This window comes from Schistocerca cancellata, chromosome 3 (genome assembly GCF_023864275.1).
Source record: "Schistocerca cancellata isolate TAMUIC-IGC-003103 chromosome 3, iqSchCanc2.1, whole genome shotgun sequence".
In the NCBI taxonomy this organism is placed as follows: domain Eukaryota; kingdom Metazoa; phylum Arthropoda; class Insecta; order Orthoptera; family Acrididae; genus Schistocerca; species Schistocerca cancellata.
The window spans coordinates 230,000,064-230,019,749 of NC_064628.1; the positions used below are offsets into that span (position 1 = coordinate 230,000,064).

Below are 19,686 nucleotides of genomic sequence, written 5' to 3' on the forward strand. Positions count from 1 at the left end.
AGTTGGAGGTAAGGAATTCGCGGAAGGGGAGCAGTGGGTGGTTAGGTGGGAGAGCAGCAGGACCACGGTTCAATTGTGGTATGAACTGGAAGAGGCAGGTTTCAATGTTGGAATTAGGGTGGTTCTGATGGAGAGATTGGCAGAAAAGAAGTGCTTCCATTGCATGGATAGGTAGAAGAAGAGTGGGTTTGACATGTCCAGCACGGTTCAATGTCGGTATAGTGCTAAAGGTAAGGCCTTTGGATAGGACTGAAACTACTGTGGAGCTAAGGATTTTGGTGGAAAGATTAACAACAGTGTTACAGGAATGTTTTGGCTCTGGATTTGATGAAGGGTTCATAGGGAGTTTTGGGGAACGTGGCAAGTTGAAAAGGTTAGCTAGGCAGGGTTTAGCTGCTATGAGGGGTGGATGAGGAGGAACACTGTGGGTACAATAGGGGTATGTAGTGGTGCCCTAAGGCAGCAGTAAGTTGTCAGAAGGTTGGATAACTTATGGAGGTGGTGTCTGGAATGCTCCTCCAGGTGCTGGAGAGCAAGGGATTCAATATCACAGGTGTGATGTATGGAGCAGGGATTGCAGAGCAGTAGTATCTTGCGGAGGGAGCACTTGTGGTCCTGGGGTGCCTGTGCCATGGAGGTTTATGAGAGCTCAGGATTGGCAGACTCTGAAAAGGTCTAGGTCACTGTTAAAGGAGGGGTGGGATCCACAGCAAGGAATCTTTACAGTTGGGCCATTTGGGTGGATTCCACGGTTTAGGCAGCATTTGAGAAACAGTATGTGGGGCTAGGTTTCAGCCAGTGAAATGGGTACTTTTCTGAACTGGTGCAGAAAGATGGAACAAGGGCCCATTGTGGCAGCAATGGGTAAAAGAAATAGGGACGCAAAAAGTGGGCAAAATAGGTGGTGATGGTCGTGGTAGGAGCTGGATAAGCGAAAAGATGTGTAAATATATATATGTTGGACATCTCTGCCCAAACTCTTTGCCTTTACAAATGTCTGCTTGTGTCTGTGTATGTGCGGATGGGTGTGTGTGTGTGTGTGTGTGTGTGTGTGTGTGTGTGTGTGTGTGTGTGTGTGTGTGTGTGTGTGTGTATATATATACACTCCTGGAAATTGAAATAAGAACACCGTGAATTCATTGTCCCAGGAAGGGGAAACTTTATTGACACATTCCTGGGGTCAGATACATCATATGATCACACTGACAGAACCACAGGCACATAGACACAGGCAACAGAGCATGCACAATGTCGGCACTAGTACAGTGTATATCCACCTTTCGCAGCAATGCAGGCTGCTATTCTCCCATGGAGACGATCGTAGAGATGCTGGATGTAGTCCTGTGGAACGGCTTGCCATGCCATTTCCACCTGGAGCCTCAGTTGGACCAGCGTTCGTGCTGGACGTGCAGACCGCGTGAGACGACGCTTCATCCAGTCCCAAACATGCTCAATGGGGGACAGATCCGGAGATCTTGCTGGCCAGGGTAGTTGACTTACACCTTCTAGAGCACGTTGGGTGGCACGGGATACATGCGGACGTGCATTGTCCTGTTGGAACAGCAAGTTCCCTTGCCGGTCTAGGAATGGTAGAACGATGGGTTCGATGACGGTTTGGATGTACCGTGCACTATTCAGTGTCCCCTCGACGATCACCAGTGGTGTACGGCCAGTGTAGGAGATCGCTCCCCACACCATGATGCCGGGTGTTGGCCCTGTGTGCCTCGGTCGTATGCAGTCCTGATTGTGGCGCTCACCTGCACGGCGCCAAACACGCATACGACCATCATTGGCACCAAGGCAGAAGCGACTCTCATCGTTGAAGACGACACGTCTCCATTCGTCCCTCCATTCACGCCTGTCGCGACACCACTGGAGGCGGGCTGCACGATGTTAGGGCGTGAGCGGAAGACGGCCTAACGGTGTGCGGGACCGTAGCCCAGCTTCATGGAGACGGTTGCGAACGGTCCCCGCCGATACACCAGGAGCAACAGTGTCCCTAATTTGCTGGGAAGTGGCGGTGCGGTCCCCTACAGCACTGCGTAGGATCCTACGGTCTTGGAGTGCATCCGTGCGGCGCTGCGGTCCGGTCCCAGGTCGACGGGCACGTGCACCTTCCGCCGACCACTGGCGACAACATCGATGTACTGTGGAGACCTCACGCCCCACGTGTTGAGCAATTCGGCGGTACGTCCACCCGGCCTCCCGCATGCCCACTATACGGCCTCGCTCAAAGTCCGTCAACTGCACATACGGTTCACGTCCACGCTGTCGCGGCATGCTACCAGTGTTAAAGACTGCGATGGAGCTCCGTATGCCACGGCAAACTGGCTGACACTGACGGCGGCGGTGCACAAATGCTGCGCAGCTAGCGCCATTCGACGGTCAACACTGCGGTTCCTGGTGTGTCCGCTGTGCCGTGCGTGTGATCATTGCTTGTACAGCCCTCTCGCAGTGTCCGGAGCAAGTATGGTGGGTCTGACACACCGGTGTCAATGTGTTCTTTTTTCCATTTCCAGGAGTGTATAAATCCCACGTGGAATGTTTCCCTTTATTAAGTCCAATATACTTTTAATTTTGTTTTACTATATGGACTTCCCAACTATTTGTGATGGTATTTTGTCTTTTTAGTCCGTTTAATTTCATGGCATAGATTTTACAACCTGATGATGGGAGCATTGTCTCTTGAAACGCGTTGTTAAAATATATGTATAAGAATCGCGGTTGAATGCTAACAGTGATAACCAGGAATAATGTGATTGTAACTATCAGAGGAAATAATCTGAGCATTACATGCTGCATCAATAATCTGTGCAGCCACAAAGTCTGTGTTGAGCACTCATGATCATTCATACAGTGTGGTTCAGAAGTAGATGCGGTTTGCAAGGCAGTGAATAAACACAGGAAAAAAGAAAAAGACGGACACTAAGAAGAGTAATGCTGTAGAGAAGAGTAACAAAGGAGAAGTTCACAGGGCTGTAGGATGGAAGAAAGCCATACGGCAAAACTCAAACAACGGAAACTCCAGATAGTAACATCAACAATGTAGGAAAAGACAGACTGCTACCAACTGTAAAGAAGACATGTGAAGTTGCGGACAGGCATAATAAAAAAGACCGTCACCTATAGCTTTCGGCCACAGCCTTCATAAGTAAGCGCATGTACACACGAATGCCAACTCCAGCATCTCGGGCCGCAGCATGAGGAGGTTGTTGGGCATGGAGGTGGGGAAAAGGGAAACAAAAAAGGAGAGGAGTGGGGAAAGATAAGAGGAAGTGCTGGCAGAGGGCTGTAAATATACAGGGTGGGAGATGAGAATGGGGAGGAGATGATAGGACAGAAGGGGTGGAAACTGTTGGGTAGAGGGTGGGGACAATACGTTACCATAGATTGAGGCTGGGAAAATTACGAGAGTGGAGCATTCGTTGTAAGGATAACTCCCATCTACGCAATTCAGAAAAGCTGGTGGTGGAAGGAAGGATCTAGATGACTCAGGTAGTGAAGCAGCCATTGAAATCAAGTGTGTTATGTTCAGCTGCACACTGTGCACAGGTTGGTCTACTTGGCTCTTGAACACAGTCTGGCAGTGGCCATTCATCCTGGTAGCTGTTTGGTAGTCACACCAATATAAAAAGTGTTAAAAGCTGTACAATGATTGCTGCAGAGTTGGTAAATGACATGGCTGCTGTCACAGATGGTCAGGTCCGTGATGAGGTAGGATAAACCTGTGACAGGACTGGAACAGGAAGTGCTGGGTGGGTGGATTGGGCTGGTTTTGCACCTGGGTCTTCCACTGAGATATGCTCCTTGTGGTAAGGGTTGGGATTGGGAAGGGCATAGAGATGGAGTACGATGTTGTGGAGATTGGATGGGTGACAGGACACCACTCTGGGAGGAGTGGGAAGTCTCTCAGGTAGGATGTTCCTCATTTTAGGGCATGGTAATAGGTATCAAAGCCCCGGCAAAGCATATGGTTCAGTTGTTCCACTCCAGGGTGGTATTGTATCATGAAGGGAGCAAACCTTTGTCACTGGTTCTTGGGGGTAGTTGGAGGATTGGGGATGTGAGGAAGAATGGCACGGGAGATCTGTCTGTGGATTAGGTCTGGGGGATAGTGCCTGTCTGGAGGCCTTGGTGAGACCCTAAGAATACTGTGCAAGGGAGTTTTTGTCACTGCGGATATGCCATCCCCAGGTGAATAGGAATGGTGTGAATAGGAAAATTCAGATATTGTTGGTGGTTGGTGGGTTTACTGTGGACAGAAAGGTGGCGGGCACGCGCGCGCGCACACACACACACACACACACACACACACACACACACACACACTGTTGAGGAGAACCACGTGAAGCAGATGGGAGAGAAGGTGTTGAGATTGTGAAGGAACTAAGATAGGATGTCTTGGCCCTGAGTTCAGATCATGAAGATATCATCAATGAACTGCGTCCATCTCTCTCCCCATTCATATACTGCTATTCCTTCCCCCTCATCGTCTCCCCCCCCCCCTCCCCCGGCCCCTGAATATTGCTTGCATCCCACGTGATGCTGCATTCCGGCCAGAGATGCTGGACTTGGTGGTCGTGTGTGTGTGTGTGTGTGTGTGTGTGTGTGTGTGTTACTGATGAATGCTGGAATGCTGTGGCCGAAACCTATATGTGAGTGTCTTTTAATTGTGCCTGTCTGCAACTTCACGCGTCTTCTTCACACTAAGTAGCAATCTGTCTTTTCCTGAACTGTCAACCTTAATTATATGTACTTTCAAATATTCATCAGTTTTGTATGAAAATATCAACTGATCTAGATGTTTCACATAAAACATGAAATTCATGTTCCAGATTCTTCTTTAGCAACAGCAAATTGACAGACTGAAGGTCAGTCATCCTTTTCTACTCCACTCCACTCTGAGACATTGCTCGTGTGTGGAGTGGGGTGCATTTGAATGATCTCTGAACACAATTAAAAAAACACTTCATGGCTTGGTCTTTCATTCTGTTGCATAATAAACTAGCAAAAACTCATGAATACATGTGTCTCAGTTTCTGTATCAATTCTGCATAGCAAAAATCTTCTGAGACTCCCACAATACCACAATCATAAGTAAAGTGGTAAAGATTGTATCTGTATATATCAATGCTTCACACAGGCAATGAAATACTTGACAAGGAATGTATAAAAGTGTAGCTACATGAGCAAAACATATTTTTGAGAGAGCGCTCCTTTCTAATCTGTCAACTTTTTTTTCATATATAAAAATGAATAAGTTGAGATTTCCCAAACTTTAGAAAGGCCAAGAAAAAAGGAAGAATATAGTTTCACAATTTACTGACAATGAAGTCATTAATGATAAAGCACAGGTTCAGATCAAAGAATGATGAGGAAGGAAATTGGCCACGTCTTTCTCAAAGGAACCACCTTGGCATTCATCTTAAAACATTTTTGGAAAAACCTGGAAAAACTTACAGGTAATCTGGATGACAGGATGGAAATTTGAGTCATTTTCCTCCCAAATGTGAATCCAGTTCTCTAGGTAATACGGTATAGATAGCCAAACTAAGAGTCAGAAATGTTTGTCAGCCAACATCATGCACTGTAAATGAGTTTATTATTACTACCCTGAGACCATCAGAGACACAGGGAATCAAACCAACAACCAACGACTCTAATAAGAACTATTTAAAACATAAATTGGGGGATCTCCACTAGCTTTGATGTCACTACTAGAGTAAATAACTTCTTTTCCTACTTTCGCTATATATTTTTGGGTAACAATTACCTAGTAAATATCAAAATAACTCACAGGTGGTTTTTTTCTCAGACGTTAATTTACTTTTGTTGATTCTAGTGGTGTAGTTATTTCTGGTGAAGAAATTTTAATTTACAGAAAAACTTTAGAGTTAAAATTTTGTACAACATCTATATCTACATGCATACTCCACAAACTACATTATGGTGCACGGTGGAGGTACCTTGTACCACTTCTAATCATTCTCTTTTTTGTTCCAGTAGCAAATGGAGTGACGAAAAAATGACTGACTATAAGCCTCTGTAAGAGCCCTAATTGCTCTTATCTTCTTTTTGTGGTTCTTATGCTATATATACATTGGTGGCAGTAGAATTATTCTGTAATCAGTTCCATACGCTGCTCTAATTTTTTTCAACAATGTCTTGCAAAAGAAGATTGTCTTCAATCCCAATTTGAGTTAACGCACTGTTTCTGTAATATTCACATGATGAGTGAACCTGACGGTAACAAATCTAGTATATCTCTCAATTGTTTCACGGTCTTCCCTTAATCCAACATGATAGGGATCACAAACTCTCAAGCAGTACTCAAGCATGGGTTGCAGAAGTGTTCTACATGATTTTTCCTTTACAGATGAGCTAAATTTTACTAGATTTCTCCCAATAACCCAAAGTCGATCACTTGTCATCGTTTCCGCTGACCTTACGTATTCATCCCATTTCATATCACTTTGGAACATACCTACACACTGTGTCAAACAGCACACCCCCTCAGCACTATATTTGAACACTATTACAAGATTTTTTTCTCAAATTCATTTGTCTTCACTTACATTTTTCTACATTTAGAGCATGCTGCTATTCACCATGTCAAAGAGAAATTTTGTCAAAGTCATCTTGTATCCTGCTACAGTCACTCAATAACAACACTTCCCGGTACACTCCAATGTCTTCAGGAAACAGTCATACGTTGCTATCTGCCCTATCCATCAAATTGTTTATTTATATAGAGAGCATGAGCAGTCCTGTGTAACTTCCCTGGGGCACTCCTGATGATGCCCTTGTATTTTATGAAAACTTGTCTATTCTTTTAAAATCCTTTGACCCACTCATATATCTAACAATCTGTTCCATATGCTTGGACCTTCGTTAACAGTCATTATCAAACACTTTCACCTGCTGCTCTTCATTCATGGTTCCCAGGATATCATGTGAGAAAAGGGCACACCAATTTTCACCCAAGCGATGATTTCTAAATTTGTGCTGATTTATACACACGACCTATTCTGTAGCAAGGGATTTATTTAATTTGAACTTAAAATATTCTCAACAATTCTGCAGCAAAATGGTGTTAAAGATACCATATGCTATAAAAATTTTGCTGCAACATTGACCTATACTGACAAAGTACCGAGTTAGCTTATTACAAAAATATGTTTGATTTTGCCTTGTATCATCAATAACATGGAAGTTATCTTAAAGGTTGTATTAAAAATCAAAGTTTAAATCATTAACAAATACCACTTAAATGCAACTCCAAGGAAGTAGGACTTCTTCTATTAACATTTAAAAAGGAACATGAATTACTGAGAGATACATGGAATGTGTATTAATTATTTTAGTAGGGTCATTCCCTGTCAATTCAACCAATTTGAGAAAATGTTCCAGCTGATAGTCTCAGATTTGGCTGAAATTTAGCACACCAATGTTACAATGTGTGGAACACTCATGTACAAAATTTTAAGTTCCCCTGCCAATTAGTTCCAGAATTATGGCTTGTGAAAGAAGGTGGCGTGACCCGGAAATTGCAACCCGCATCTGGCAATCTATCTTCAGACCCAACTTCAGGTCTTAATAACTTTGGAACTATCCCGCACAGTCCAGTGAAATTTTTACAACCCAGTAACATCCACTTAGAGAACACGCTCTATGAATCAAAATACCAACAACATATTTCTGAGGCATATTTCTGAGGGAAAATAAAAAATTCCAAAATGTGATTTAAAAAATGTAATATGTTAAAAGGTACATATTGTAGGTGTCCTCTATGCCGAATATAATTCACTCAAAAGGGGTGTAAATTTTTTTTTTTTTTTTTGTGGTAAGCTTAATGTGGCCTGAACACACACAGAACTCATCTTGCCCATATCAGTCACACAAACAGAGTTACATGCACACAAGAATTTGAAAAATTACCTGAAAAACACGGATTTTCTAAGTGTGGTAGCACGAAAGGGACAAGTTATATCAAAGCCAATTTCAAACACTGCATAAGTAAACCTTAATATAAAATGTGGCAAAATTTCAACTTATTATTGCAAGGCATTTGGGTACAATAAAAGCTGACAGAGATGTATTTGGTTACATTTCTTTTAACATGATTTAGCAAGTAATAGTGATGATGCAGGCAGCTTGTTTCAGCTAAAGCTGCAGCAATTGTTGGGAACCATTAGGCAACAGAAAGTTAAACAATGGTAGTTTTCAGGGACAGAATGAGTCATTGTTAGGCAGAAACAACAAAGGAAACAAGCAACAATTACAGGTTACTCATGGTTTTAAGATTCTAGTTCAGACTGGTCAGTACTGTTGTGGAAAGTCAGTATGGAGGCAGAAGAGTGTACTAGTTGTGCTTTTGTTCAAACAAGTTGCAATACTGGTAGAGCACAAGCATCTGAATGTCATAAAACAACATATGGAACAAAATGTGGCATTCGCTTTGTACTGTATGATCTGGATGAATCGGACCAAGATTTGTTGCTATGAAGATCCGGGATACATCCTGTGGGCACAAGAAGTACAGTTCCAGGAAACTTTAGTTTTTGTTATCATCATATAAAAAAGTGTTTCTGAATAAGTATTCTTTCCTACAAAGAAGTTGTTTTGATTCATTTCGGATTCATAAGAAGACAGTGATGTGTAGCCTCAGAGAAATTGATATAAAATCAGTATTGAAAGTGAATCAGTGCATGGGACTTAACATCAAACCAGGACAAAAGTTATGTTCCAAGTGTGTTACACTGCTAAAAAATGAAGAATATTCTGACAATTTACATGACAGTGATGAAGAGTATCAGCCACCTACAACCACATGAGCAATTAAATACTTCAGTGACTGCTCTTGGTTTGTCTCCCATGAAGACACACAAAGCTGGGAAAAGAGACAGGCCCAGCTATGGTAGAAGAAAACTACAAGAAGCTCAAATGGAATTAAAACACAAAATAGCTGACACACTAATGGTGGAAGAGGAAGAACTATCTGCTCCAAAGGAACAGAAATCATGCCAGAAATGCTCTGATTTGGACAAAATTGTGCATGATTTGAAAGAAAAATGTGCCATATCCACATGCCAGAAAAAAAGTAGCTATTCTTACCCTTGCACCTTCCAGCTGGTCTATTGACTGCACTGCAAAGGAATACAATGTTTCTACATATATGGTAAAGCAAGCTAGGAAAATAAAAGCAACCCAAGGAGTGGAGCAGGCTCAGGGTAAGCAATTGAGTTCAGAAATAAAAGTGCTAGTGTCGGAGTTTTATGAAAATAATGACTACAGCCAAATAATGCCTGGAAAAAAAGACTATGTAATGGTGAAAATGGGAAATGTACATGTACAGATGCAAAAAAGACTGTTGCTATGCAAAATATCAGAACTATATGTAGAATTCAAGGAAAAGTATCTCAATACCAAAGTAGGTTTACCATCTTTTTTCAATCTTCGGCCAAAATGGGTTGTGCCTGTAAGTGCAAGGGGCACACACAATGTTTGTATATGTGAAACCCATGAAAATGCTAAGCTGATATTTGCTGCTATAAAGGATTCTGGTCTGGATTACAAAGGTGCAATGAAGCTGCTAGTGTGCGACATCACTTCCTACCAGTGCATGATACACAGGTGTGAAAAGTGTCCTGGCACGGCAAATCTTGCAGAACACATGAATAACAAACTGTATAGTGAACTCCTTATGGATGACGATGAACTTGTTTCTTATAAACAATGGACACACATGGATTGCACAAGTCTTGAAACAAAGCAAAGTACAGTGGAAGATTTTGTTGAAATGTGTTGTCAAAAAACGGATAAAACTGACCACACACAGCTTCACAGCAACAGCACAATCGGCTTATCTCCAGTTTTGTAAGGATAATTTGAAACAAGATGAAATGATAGTAATACGAGACTTTTCTGAAAATTATGCATTTATCGTTCAAGATGCCATCCAAGGATATCATTGGGATAACAGTCAAGCAACTCTCCAGCCATTTGCGATTTCCTATAGAGGTGAATCAGGTGATGTGTCTGTCATGAACCTGTGCATTTTTAGTGACTGTTTAATTCATGATGCCATTGCAGTTCATGCCCACATTCACATTGTCATGGCATATGTGAAAAACAGGCTGCCTCACATACATTTTGCAAAACATTTCAGTGATGGGGCAGCTAGTCAGTACAAAAACTGTAAAAATCTCAAAAATTTATGTATGGATTACCATGATTTTCAGATTCACGCAGAATGGAATTTTTTCGCAACAAATCATGGTAAAAATGTATGTAATGGTACTGGTGCTACCATTAAGCACATGGCATCACAAGCTAGTCTGCAGCACCCTATAGAAGGTAGCATTCTAACACCTCTTCAATTATTTAGCTGGGTACAGAAAAATACCTCTGGCATACAATCATTCTATGTTTCGAAAGATGAGGTGAAATCAGTTGAAGAGTTGCTAAAAAGCAGAATAGAACATGTTAAAACTGTTGCAGGCACAAGGAGCCATCATGATGACTTCTCTCACTCTCTAACAATGTGCAGATGAGCAGACTGTCCGGTTATAACTATAGGTTCATGCACAACATGTGTCTTCACAGTGTGTCTGACTCAGTATTCAGCAGCAAGAGCAGCAACATACAACCAGGTTGTTGTTTTATTGCTGTTTACGATGACAAATGGTACTTAGGATGTGTTGCAGAGTGCTGTGAAGCAGAAGGTGATGTATTTGTGAACTTCATGGCACCAGCGGGACCAGCAAGATCATTTCATTGGCCACATTGGACAGACAGGTGTTGGATTCCTTTTGAACATATTCTTATGACAGTTCCAGTTCCTACCACAGTGTCAGGAAGACAGTACAATTTGCCACTCAATGAACAGAGTACAGTAGCTAAAGTGTGGGAGAAATTCTGTTCGAAGCACAATCGACTGGTTTTTAGCAGTTGAGGTGCAGTAAACATTAATAGGTTGTGTTAATCTGTCTATATGTCTTAGTGATTAAACAGTTGTGGGAGAGGATAAGAAAAGGCAGACAGTTTACGATATGTTTTTACAAAATTGTGTTGTGGAACAATGGCCACACCACCAAATACATCTGTCAACTTCCATTGTACACAAATGTCTTGGAATAACATGCTGAAATTTTGAGATATATATCATTATGGTCTACTTATGCAGTGTTTGAAATTTGGCTTGGATACCACTTGTCCCTTTTATGCTACCACACTTCGGAAAACCATGTTTTTCAGGTAATTTTTCAAATTTTTGTATTTTCGTGTGCATGTAACTCAGTTTTTGTGCCTGACATGGGCATGATGAGTTCTGTGTGTGTTTAGGCCACATTAAGCTTACCACAAAAAAATTATACCCTTTTTGAGTGAATTATATTTGGCATAGAAGGCACCTACAATATTTACCTTTTAATGTATTACATTTTTTAAATCACATTTTGGAATTTTTTATTTTCCCTCAGAAATATGTTGTTGGTGTTTTGATTCATGGAGTGTGTGCTCTAAATGGATGTTACTGGGTTGTAAAAATTTCACTGGACTGTGTGGAATAGTTCCAAAGTTATTAAGACCTGAAGTTGGGTCTGAAGATAGATTGCCAGATGCGGGTTGCAATTTACGGGTCATGCCACCTTCTTTTACAAGTCATAGTTCTGGAAGTAATTGGCAGGCAGGGGAAACTAATACTTTGTACACGAGTGTTCCACACATGGTAGAATTAGTGTACTGAATTTCAGTCAAATCTTAGACTATGAGCTGGAGACCCTGGTTGAACTGACATGGAATGACCCAGTAATGAAAATTTCACTAGGGTAAACTGCATGAAGTAAGGCAATTTATATGATTTTTAAATTACTGGTAAAAATATGCTTCTATTTAGACTACATTCAGAAGCACAAAACAAAAGAGAGTGGAAGATGCTCTCAAAAATTATTCTTAGTAGCAGCAGGTAATGCCCTGTATGTAATTAATGCATAGTTTTTTGGAATATTAACAGAACTTGCCATCTAGTGAACTGTAAATTGTTAAGGCTTGGTAAAAGCCTCTGTGATGTCTCCAGTCAGAAATCTTCAAAAGAATCATGTGGCAGTAAATAAATATTTTTACATCTGCTTCAGTGTGTTCAGTTTTGGACAGTCGTTCATTGACCTGCTCATTGATTATGAATGTTAAAAAGATGAAATTCCAGAAGTGACTGAACATCAAACACTGAAACATTATTTTGTGTAGTCTTACATGTTGTGGCAGCAAGTACAACAAAGAAGTTGAATGAAGTTTCAAGCTAGCTTGGACAATGAAAGATTAACCAATATTTTTCATTACTGTAACAACAATGATATTCATTGGAGAAGAGTAGGATTGCTTTCAACGACAGATTGAAAACAGAGTAATAGTTTAGGCAGATAACAAAAACAATAAAATGTTTATGCTAATAATAGGAGTACCAACCTAGTATCTGCTTGGAATACTTTACGGAAGCAACAAAAACATAAATCAGACTAATTCATCAAGTACCTCAACACTGTTCCTTCTGTATTAGGATACCTTGTGGGGCCTGAACAGTTTTTATTCACAGAAAACATTTCTGAATGACTAGCCAGGTTGGTGATTCCATTTCCAGTTGGTCAGCACTATAATGTGCTACATTTAATATTGAAAACTGTTTAAACTGCAGCACCTCACCAATTTCCCTCAAAGTTATATACTGTACACAGATGGGATCAAGAAAAGAACCAGAATGTATTATGTTGATAGACAAGGGTAAAAATCCATTTTAAGGGCAAAATTAAAAACATTTACCTACAGACACTTAACTGAATATTGATCCACTCTTGCTGATCATGAAGCTTTTCTGCTAATGGATAGATCATGAATGTCATACGGTGACATCAGTTATGTACAGTAACAATAACAAAATATGATCACAAAAAAATTCAAGAATAAATCTGCAGTAAGCCATTATATATTCAGTAAACCGTGCCCTGGAAGAAAGATGTAAAACTAAAAAGCATGCTTATACTTCGTGCCTCTCCACTTGACAAGCGACAACACCTAGCAAAATTTGACACTTTTCCAATTACCAAAATACAATCCATAAACAGATGTGACTTGTTACCACCGATGTCAAATTAACCAAAATTACATTAAAGTCTCTTGTTTTCATGGCAGCCATTAAACACATATTAATAAATGAAATTACATTACAGTCTCTTGTTTTCATGGCAGCCATTAGACACATATTAATAAATGAAGTATGTGTGTTTCAAATATGAATGTGAGGGCTTTGGTTCAAAAGGGCAATATAAGGCTAGATAACACAGTGGAAACAAGAAATTCATCCATTCTAAATCACCGATAAACACATGAAAGCAGGGCTTCAGCAAGCTTTTTCAGCATTAGGTGGCCTTCTGACTGGAAGGTGCAGCCCCCACTGGGATCAAATTTCTCAAGTTCTAAGAGCTTTGTCGCAGCAGAGAGCAACTCCCCTGCCCCCCTGGAGTCAGGTTCAGTGGTCGGTCACCAGTTCACAGGCTGTGTGTTCAGGGCACCACTTTGGCAAAGTAGGGAGATTTTTCACGGAAACTGCACAGGTGTCTGACAGATGCTCTGTACAAAATAGCTGCAGCAGTGTGGAATAAAGGAACAGCTGAAACTGTAGATGACCTGTGCATTTCTTTATACTATGTCCTAGTTAAACAAACTGCCCACTGTAGTGCTTGCTGGACACAAGCTGGACGCTAATCATAAAAGGAGAGACTATGAGTGGACAACCCAGTAGACAACATTACCAGTCTGCACACGTGTGAACTTTCAGAATGTTTAGCCCATTGTTTGGAAAGGTGCCTGCACCGCTTTCTGATGCCAGAGCATAGAGGTTGTTGAACTGTCTCCTATCACACAGAGTGGGAGACAATATAATTAATGGTGCCTAAAAAAGTAGACAGAGTGGAAGTTAATGGACCTTTTCCCAAGAAAGAGAAGTATGGATTTGCTTGCATTGGTCTGAGCCACAACCTTTTTCGAGAGTGAGAGTCTGTACTGAATTGTTAAAATTTTGTTTCACTTGCAAAATCTACAGATGGCAGTGGATCAATAAACTTTTCAGAGGAGAGACGCCACGGTTTACACAAAACATCCCACTGTACATATGTCTTACAAACTGGCACACTGGCACAGACAGTTTTTAGTGACTTCTCCACTTCTCCGTGTAGAACTCTGAGGAGCGGGTTTTCTTGAGGACTCTTCTTTGAGACTTCGTTGGTGAACTTTACTGTGATCCTTCTGTTGTCTCTCCTGTGGGCATTTCTAAAGATGCACTTCATCTTCAGTTACGATTTCAACTTCGGCTTCTGCAGTTAGGAATTACATTGTTTTTGATGGCTCACTCATGACTCAGATATTCGGGGTGCCTCCATGTGTTTTCTTCACCCCACAATGCTTGATGCAATCATCATGCCCAATTCAGAATCATGTGTTTAATTTATTTTGGTGCAATGCAAATTTAGTACCAGATACTTTTTCTCCCTTTCCTGTAGACTTTGCCACTAAGTGTTGTTTTTATGTTAATTGAATGCACTGACAGATTCTTCTGATGCCCAATTTTCTCTTACATCTGTTTGATTTGGGAAGTCATTATTTCATGTTTTGGTTTTCCTTTTGAATTCTGGAACAATAAATGTTGTTCAAAGTGACCTATCTTTGAATTCAGTGCTTAGATTATGCCCATAGCTCCATTTACTATTACTGATTTTGGCAAGGACCATACCCACAACTAATTCAACAGGGCCATTAATTTCCCAATCATTTCCATTGCGCATAGTTTGTCACATCAAGTCTGAGTTGTGTGGGGGGGGGGGGGGGGGGCATCTAATTTCAGGTTGTTTACTTGATACAGATCACAGGCGCAGTCTCTATTTAGCCATGCCCTACTGATGCCTTGAATTCCAACACTTGGCTCTGATCCGAGTCTTGCAAAACTACTTACTGATGAATAACTAAATGTTTATAGTTATTGTAAAAGTATATGTCCACAATTTTACACATAGTTTCTAAGTATTTTACTATTATGTGTTTCCTGTTCGTAAATGAAACCAGGAATTTAGAGGAAGGAATGTTCGTATTATTATATCGTGTCATTTGACAAACTGTTTCCACAATATGGAAAGCATGCTACAATCATTCATAATCTTCTGAAATCATTCTGTCAGACAAACTAGGAGGACGATTCTAAGATGATGCACATTTCTACCAAATTTCACTGACGGACAAGTAAATATCATTCACTACGCCTACAAGCCTCTACTGTGACTCTTCATTCCATAAAATCTTCTTCTATTGCTCCACTGACCAATGATACCACTGTTTGCAGTGTACTAAACAGTGAACCCTTATTCATTGTCATGACCAATGGCTTCTGGGTAGCAGCACACTCACGAAATTCCTGTTTTTGTGACTCATCTGCACCACTAGTCCTCTGAAATAGTCAATAGAGATAAACAAAGATTGGTTTCTGTGGTACACTTTACTATGTGGCAGCCTTTGTCAGTTATTTTCTTAGGCCTACTAGGGCAATCTGGGATGATCTGTTCATGCTGGAGAAATGTTGGGACACCCAAAAGCAATTCCTGCTCTATTAATTATCTTAGAAAAGAGGCTGGAAAAAGGAAAACCTAAGTTCATTGCATTGCATTGCTTACAGAAAGTATTTTACAACATTGACCCAAATACAAATTGGAGGGTTTAGAAGTCTTTTCTGGAAGTGTATGTCAGCAGTGTAGCCTTACACGTAAGTTGAACAGGGATGATAAACAGTAAAAACAAGAAGAGAATATGCACTTTCTCTGCCTAACATGAACCTATCAATATACCAAAATCTTGTACATGTATGAATGTCAACAAACTGCATAACTGGTTATACGTACTTTTATTCCCCTTTACATTGTTCTCATTATGTTGCATTATTTTTGTAGAAGCATGAAAATGGCATACTGCCAAAATTATAATTGTAAAATAAACCACTAACAGCTGAAAGCAAGACGACTTCATTTGCTAAAGATCATTTGCCTCTATTGCTTCATTACAGCAATACATATAAATCTCACTGACTTATAAACCTGTACTTACCTCTTTTATCTCGTTGCTGATATTTAGTGCTGTCAGAACAGAATCCTTCAAAGTTAGAGGCACAGCTTCAGTGAAACAACGCATTGCAGCACGGATGTGCTGACATGTTGTTAATGTCACCGTGTCGGACTTTTCCTGAATAAAAAAAAGGCAATCACAATCCATAATTTACATAAAAGGAATAACAGTGAACTGCCTGGTACAATTAGATGCCCTATACAAATTTGACTAAGAACTATCCACAGAAGATTTAAATCAACAACTTACTAAATCAATGTGTGCAATAACAGTTCCATTAACTAAGATCTTTGATAAAATTTATTACTGCATTTTGTACTTTGTACTCTGTGCTTTTGATCTGTTGCATTTAATAACGGCTCATTTCCCTATGCACTTTGCAAAGAAGTTACTTTCTTTTTTCAGTGTGTTGTAATTGTTATCCTATACAATATAAAATACCCCCTTTCATTCACTGACCATAGTCTACTGCCCTACTGCCACATTTATTTTTTTATTTTTATATATGTGTATGTGTGTGTGTGTGTGGGGGGGGGGCTCACGAGACCAAAGTTAAGCAGGGTACGTGCAAGATTCTCCTTGTACACAAATGGCATATTCAGGACCCAGAAGCTTACAATGCTACCAGAGCAAATTCAACCCACACTATTTGTTGCTTACTTTCACAGTGTATAACAAGACTTTGGTGTGACGTCATAAGCGAGTGACTGCGTGTGAGATCGCTCTCTAAGTTTTCATATATTTTTAGGTTTCAGATACATATTTTAACGGTTTTTGTGATAATATTTACTATATAAGTGACGTATTAGTGGTTTCTTCATTCACCTCTGCCTTTCTTGTGTTGTGACCTGATATTTGTGAGGGTTTCGTATCGTTTACATTCCGCGCTGACCAGTTGCAGCTGTAGCGGCGGATCGAAAGCTAAGTACTAATTAATTGTTTGTGTATAGTGGTTTATTTAGGAACTTTAGTAGTCTTCAACCGGTGTTCTTGGTGTTTTCTGGCGAAATAATTTCAGAAGAACCTTTTGGGAACTGTTTACAGCTTCGTTACTGTGTCATTAGACATTTGATTCTCTTTCTGTATTAGTCTTTTGTTATATTCACATTTGTTGTTTATTAATACTGTTAATAATAGTAGTTACTTCCCTTGTAGAGTAAGTTTGTGATTATTGTGGTCAGGTTTTTAACATCTTCTTACTGTAGTAGCGGAACTTAGAAAAAGTAAAATTTTACCATGAGTGAGAAGTGTGGGCTTTGCCGTAGGTTCGTGAGTAGTGGATTGCGGTGTGAGACTTGTTCGAAGTATTTTCACTGGGGGGAATGCAGTGGGGAAGCCAGTGGGCATTCTGGTGAGATCCTCTCCTGGAACTGCAGGTTATGTAGCAAGAGTAAATTGATAGAGGAGCAGGAGCATAAGATCTGTGCCCTTCAGGTGCAGTTGAAAAACGCACAGGAGGAGCTAGATAGGATGAGGAGGGAGAAGGTGGTTGGGGAATGGGAGCTGGCTGTTGGGAAGAGATCTGCTAGGAGAAGAAGATTTTCAGATAGTTTTACTATTGGTGTTTACAATAGATATGACCAACTGTCAGAGTCTAGTGGAGAGGAATCTCTAGTAGCTGTAGATGTAGGAAGTATGCAGCAGACCTCAGTAGTTACTGTGCCTAGAACAGTTGCAAAGTCGAAGAGGAAGAAGAAGGTTCTGCTGTTAGGTAGTTCTCATGGCAGAGGTGTAGGCCAGCAGTTGCAGGAAGTGCTGGGGAGTGAGTACCAGGTCACCAGCATTGTGAAGCCTAATGCAGGGTTGGCTCAGGTGACTGTTAACATAGGGGTGTTATGTAGGGATTTTACTAAAGAGGATCAGGTAGTGATTGTGGGGGGGGGGGGGGGGGGCTGGTAATAGTATTGATAGGGATGGGGAGTATAACATAGATGGTGACCTGGAAAAGATAGCCACTCAGACTGGCAACACAAATGTGCATTTCGTGGAACTGTTTCAACGTCACGATCGGCCTCATCTTAATACAGCCGTCAGGCGTAATAACATGAGACTTGGGGGTGCGCTGATGACAGAAAGCATGGGTCACATTTCAGTGGTGTCGGTGGAGTCTATCAGCAGGACGGGTTTCACTAGACACGGCCTGCACCTCAACAGGTATGGGAAGGGGAGGTTGGCATAGCTTATAGGTGACAGCATAGGTGGGGTTGGTGGGATCACTCATGGGAAAATTCCTGCAGTAGTGGGTGTTAGAGCTGCACCTTTTTTAAATTGAAGTCAGCTGATAGGTATTCCTGCTTAAGGGAAGTCTCTCTAACAAGGGAATCACTTTTGACAATGCTTAGGTATCCGAGTAATGAGTGAATTAGTATATTTCATCAAAATATACAAGGTATTAGAGATAAAGTTAGTGAACTGCTTAAAGATGTCGACTCTGAAATTATTGGTATATCTGAACACTTCTTAAATAAGGAGATAATTCAGAGGCTTCCTTTACCAGGATACGGGTTGGCTGACTGCTTTTCGAGGAGCTCTTTGCGGTGTGGGGGAGTAGCCATGTATGTGAAAAACGGCATCTTATTTGAGTCAATTGATGTTTCAAAGTACTGCACTGAAAAGGTGTTTGAATGTTGTGCAGGTGTGGTTAAATTTAACGGAGCTAAACTTGTAACTGTTGTTATTTATAGATCCCCAGACTCCGATTTCACAACATTTTTGCTAAAGCTAGAGGAGGTTCTTGGTTCACTTTATAGGAAATACAAAACGTTAGTTATATGTGGTGACTTCAATATTAATTGTATAAGTGATTGTGCAAGGAAGAGGATGCTGGTAGACCTCTTTAATTCATATAATCTTATGCAAACCGTATTCTTTCCAACGAGAGTGCAAGGGAACAACAGAACAACCATAGACAACATTTTTGTTCACTCCTCATTACTAGAAGGGCATTCTGTTAGCAAAAAGGTGAATGGCCTTTCAGATCATGATGCGCAAATTTTAACTTTAAAAGATTTTTATGCTGCAACACATGTTAAATATAGTCATCAGCTGTTCAGGAAAGCTGATCCAGTTGCTGTAGAGACCTTTGTAAACCTTATAAAGGAACAAGAGTGGCAAGATGTTTATAGCGCTGATACAGTAGACAATAAATATAATGCTTTTCTCAAGACTTTTCTCATGCTCTTTGAAAGTTGCTTTCCGTTAGAATGTTTAAAACAGGGTACTAGCACAAACAGGCAGCCTGGGTGGCTGACTAGAGGGATAAGAATATCTTTTAGAACAAAGTGGCAATTATATCAAAACATTAGAAACAGTCAAAATCTCAATGCAGCAGCCCATTACAAACAGTATTGTAAGGTGCTTAAAAATGTTATTAGGAAGGCAAAAAGTATGTGGTATGCAGATAGAATAGTTAAGTGTCAGGATAAAATTAAAACCATATGGTCAGTCGTAAAGGAAGTTGCTGGTCTGCAGAGACAGGTCGAGGATATAGAATCAGTGCGTAGTAGGAATGTCCGTGTTACTGATAAG

The 19,686-nt window shown here is 40.7% G+C and overlaps 1 protein-coding gene across 2 annotated transcripts in view; it reads right to left on the reverse strand.

The window, feature by feature from the left end:
• The window catches only part of LOC126174861 (uncharacterized protein C2orf42 homolog), a 231,343-nt gene that overhangs the window by 154,965 nt on the left and 56,692 nt on the right, over nt 1-19,686 (reverse strand). For both annotated transcript variants that reach the window (XM_049921260.1, XM_049921261.1), the window contains one exon: nt 16,141-16,275. In XM_049921260.1, coding sequence (XP_049777217.1) covers nt 16,141-16,275 — 135 coding nt within the window. The remainder of the gene's footprint in view (nt 1-16,140; nt 16,276-19,686) is intronic.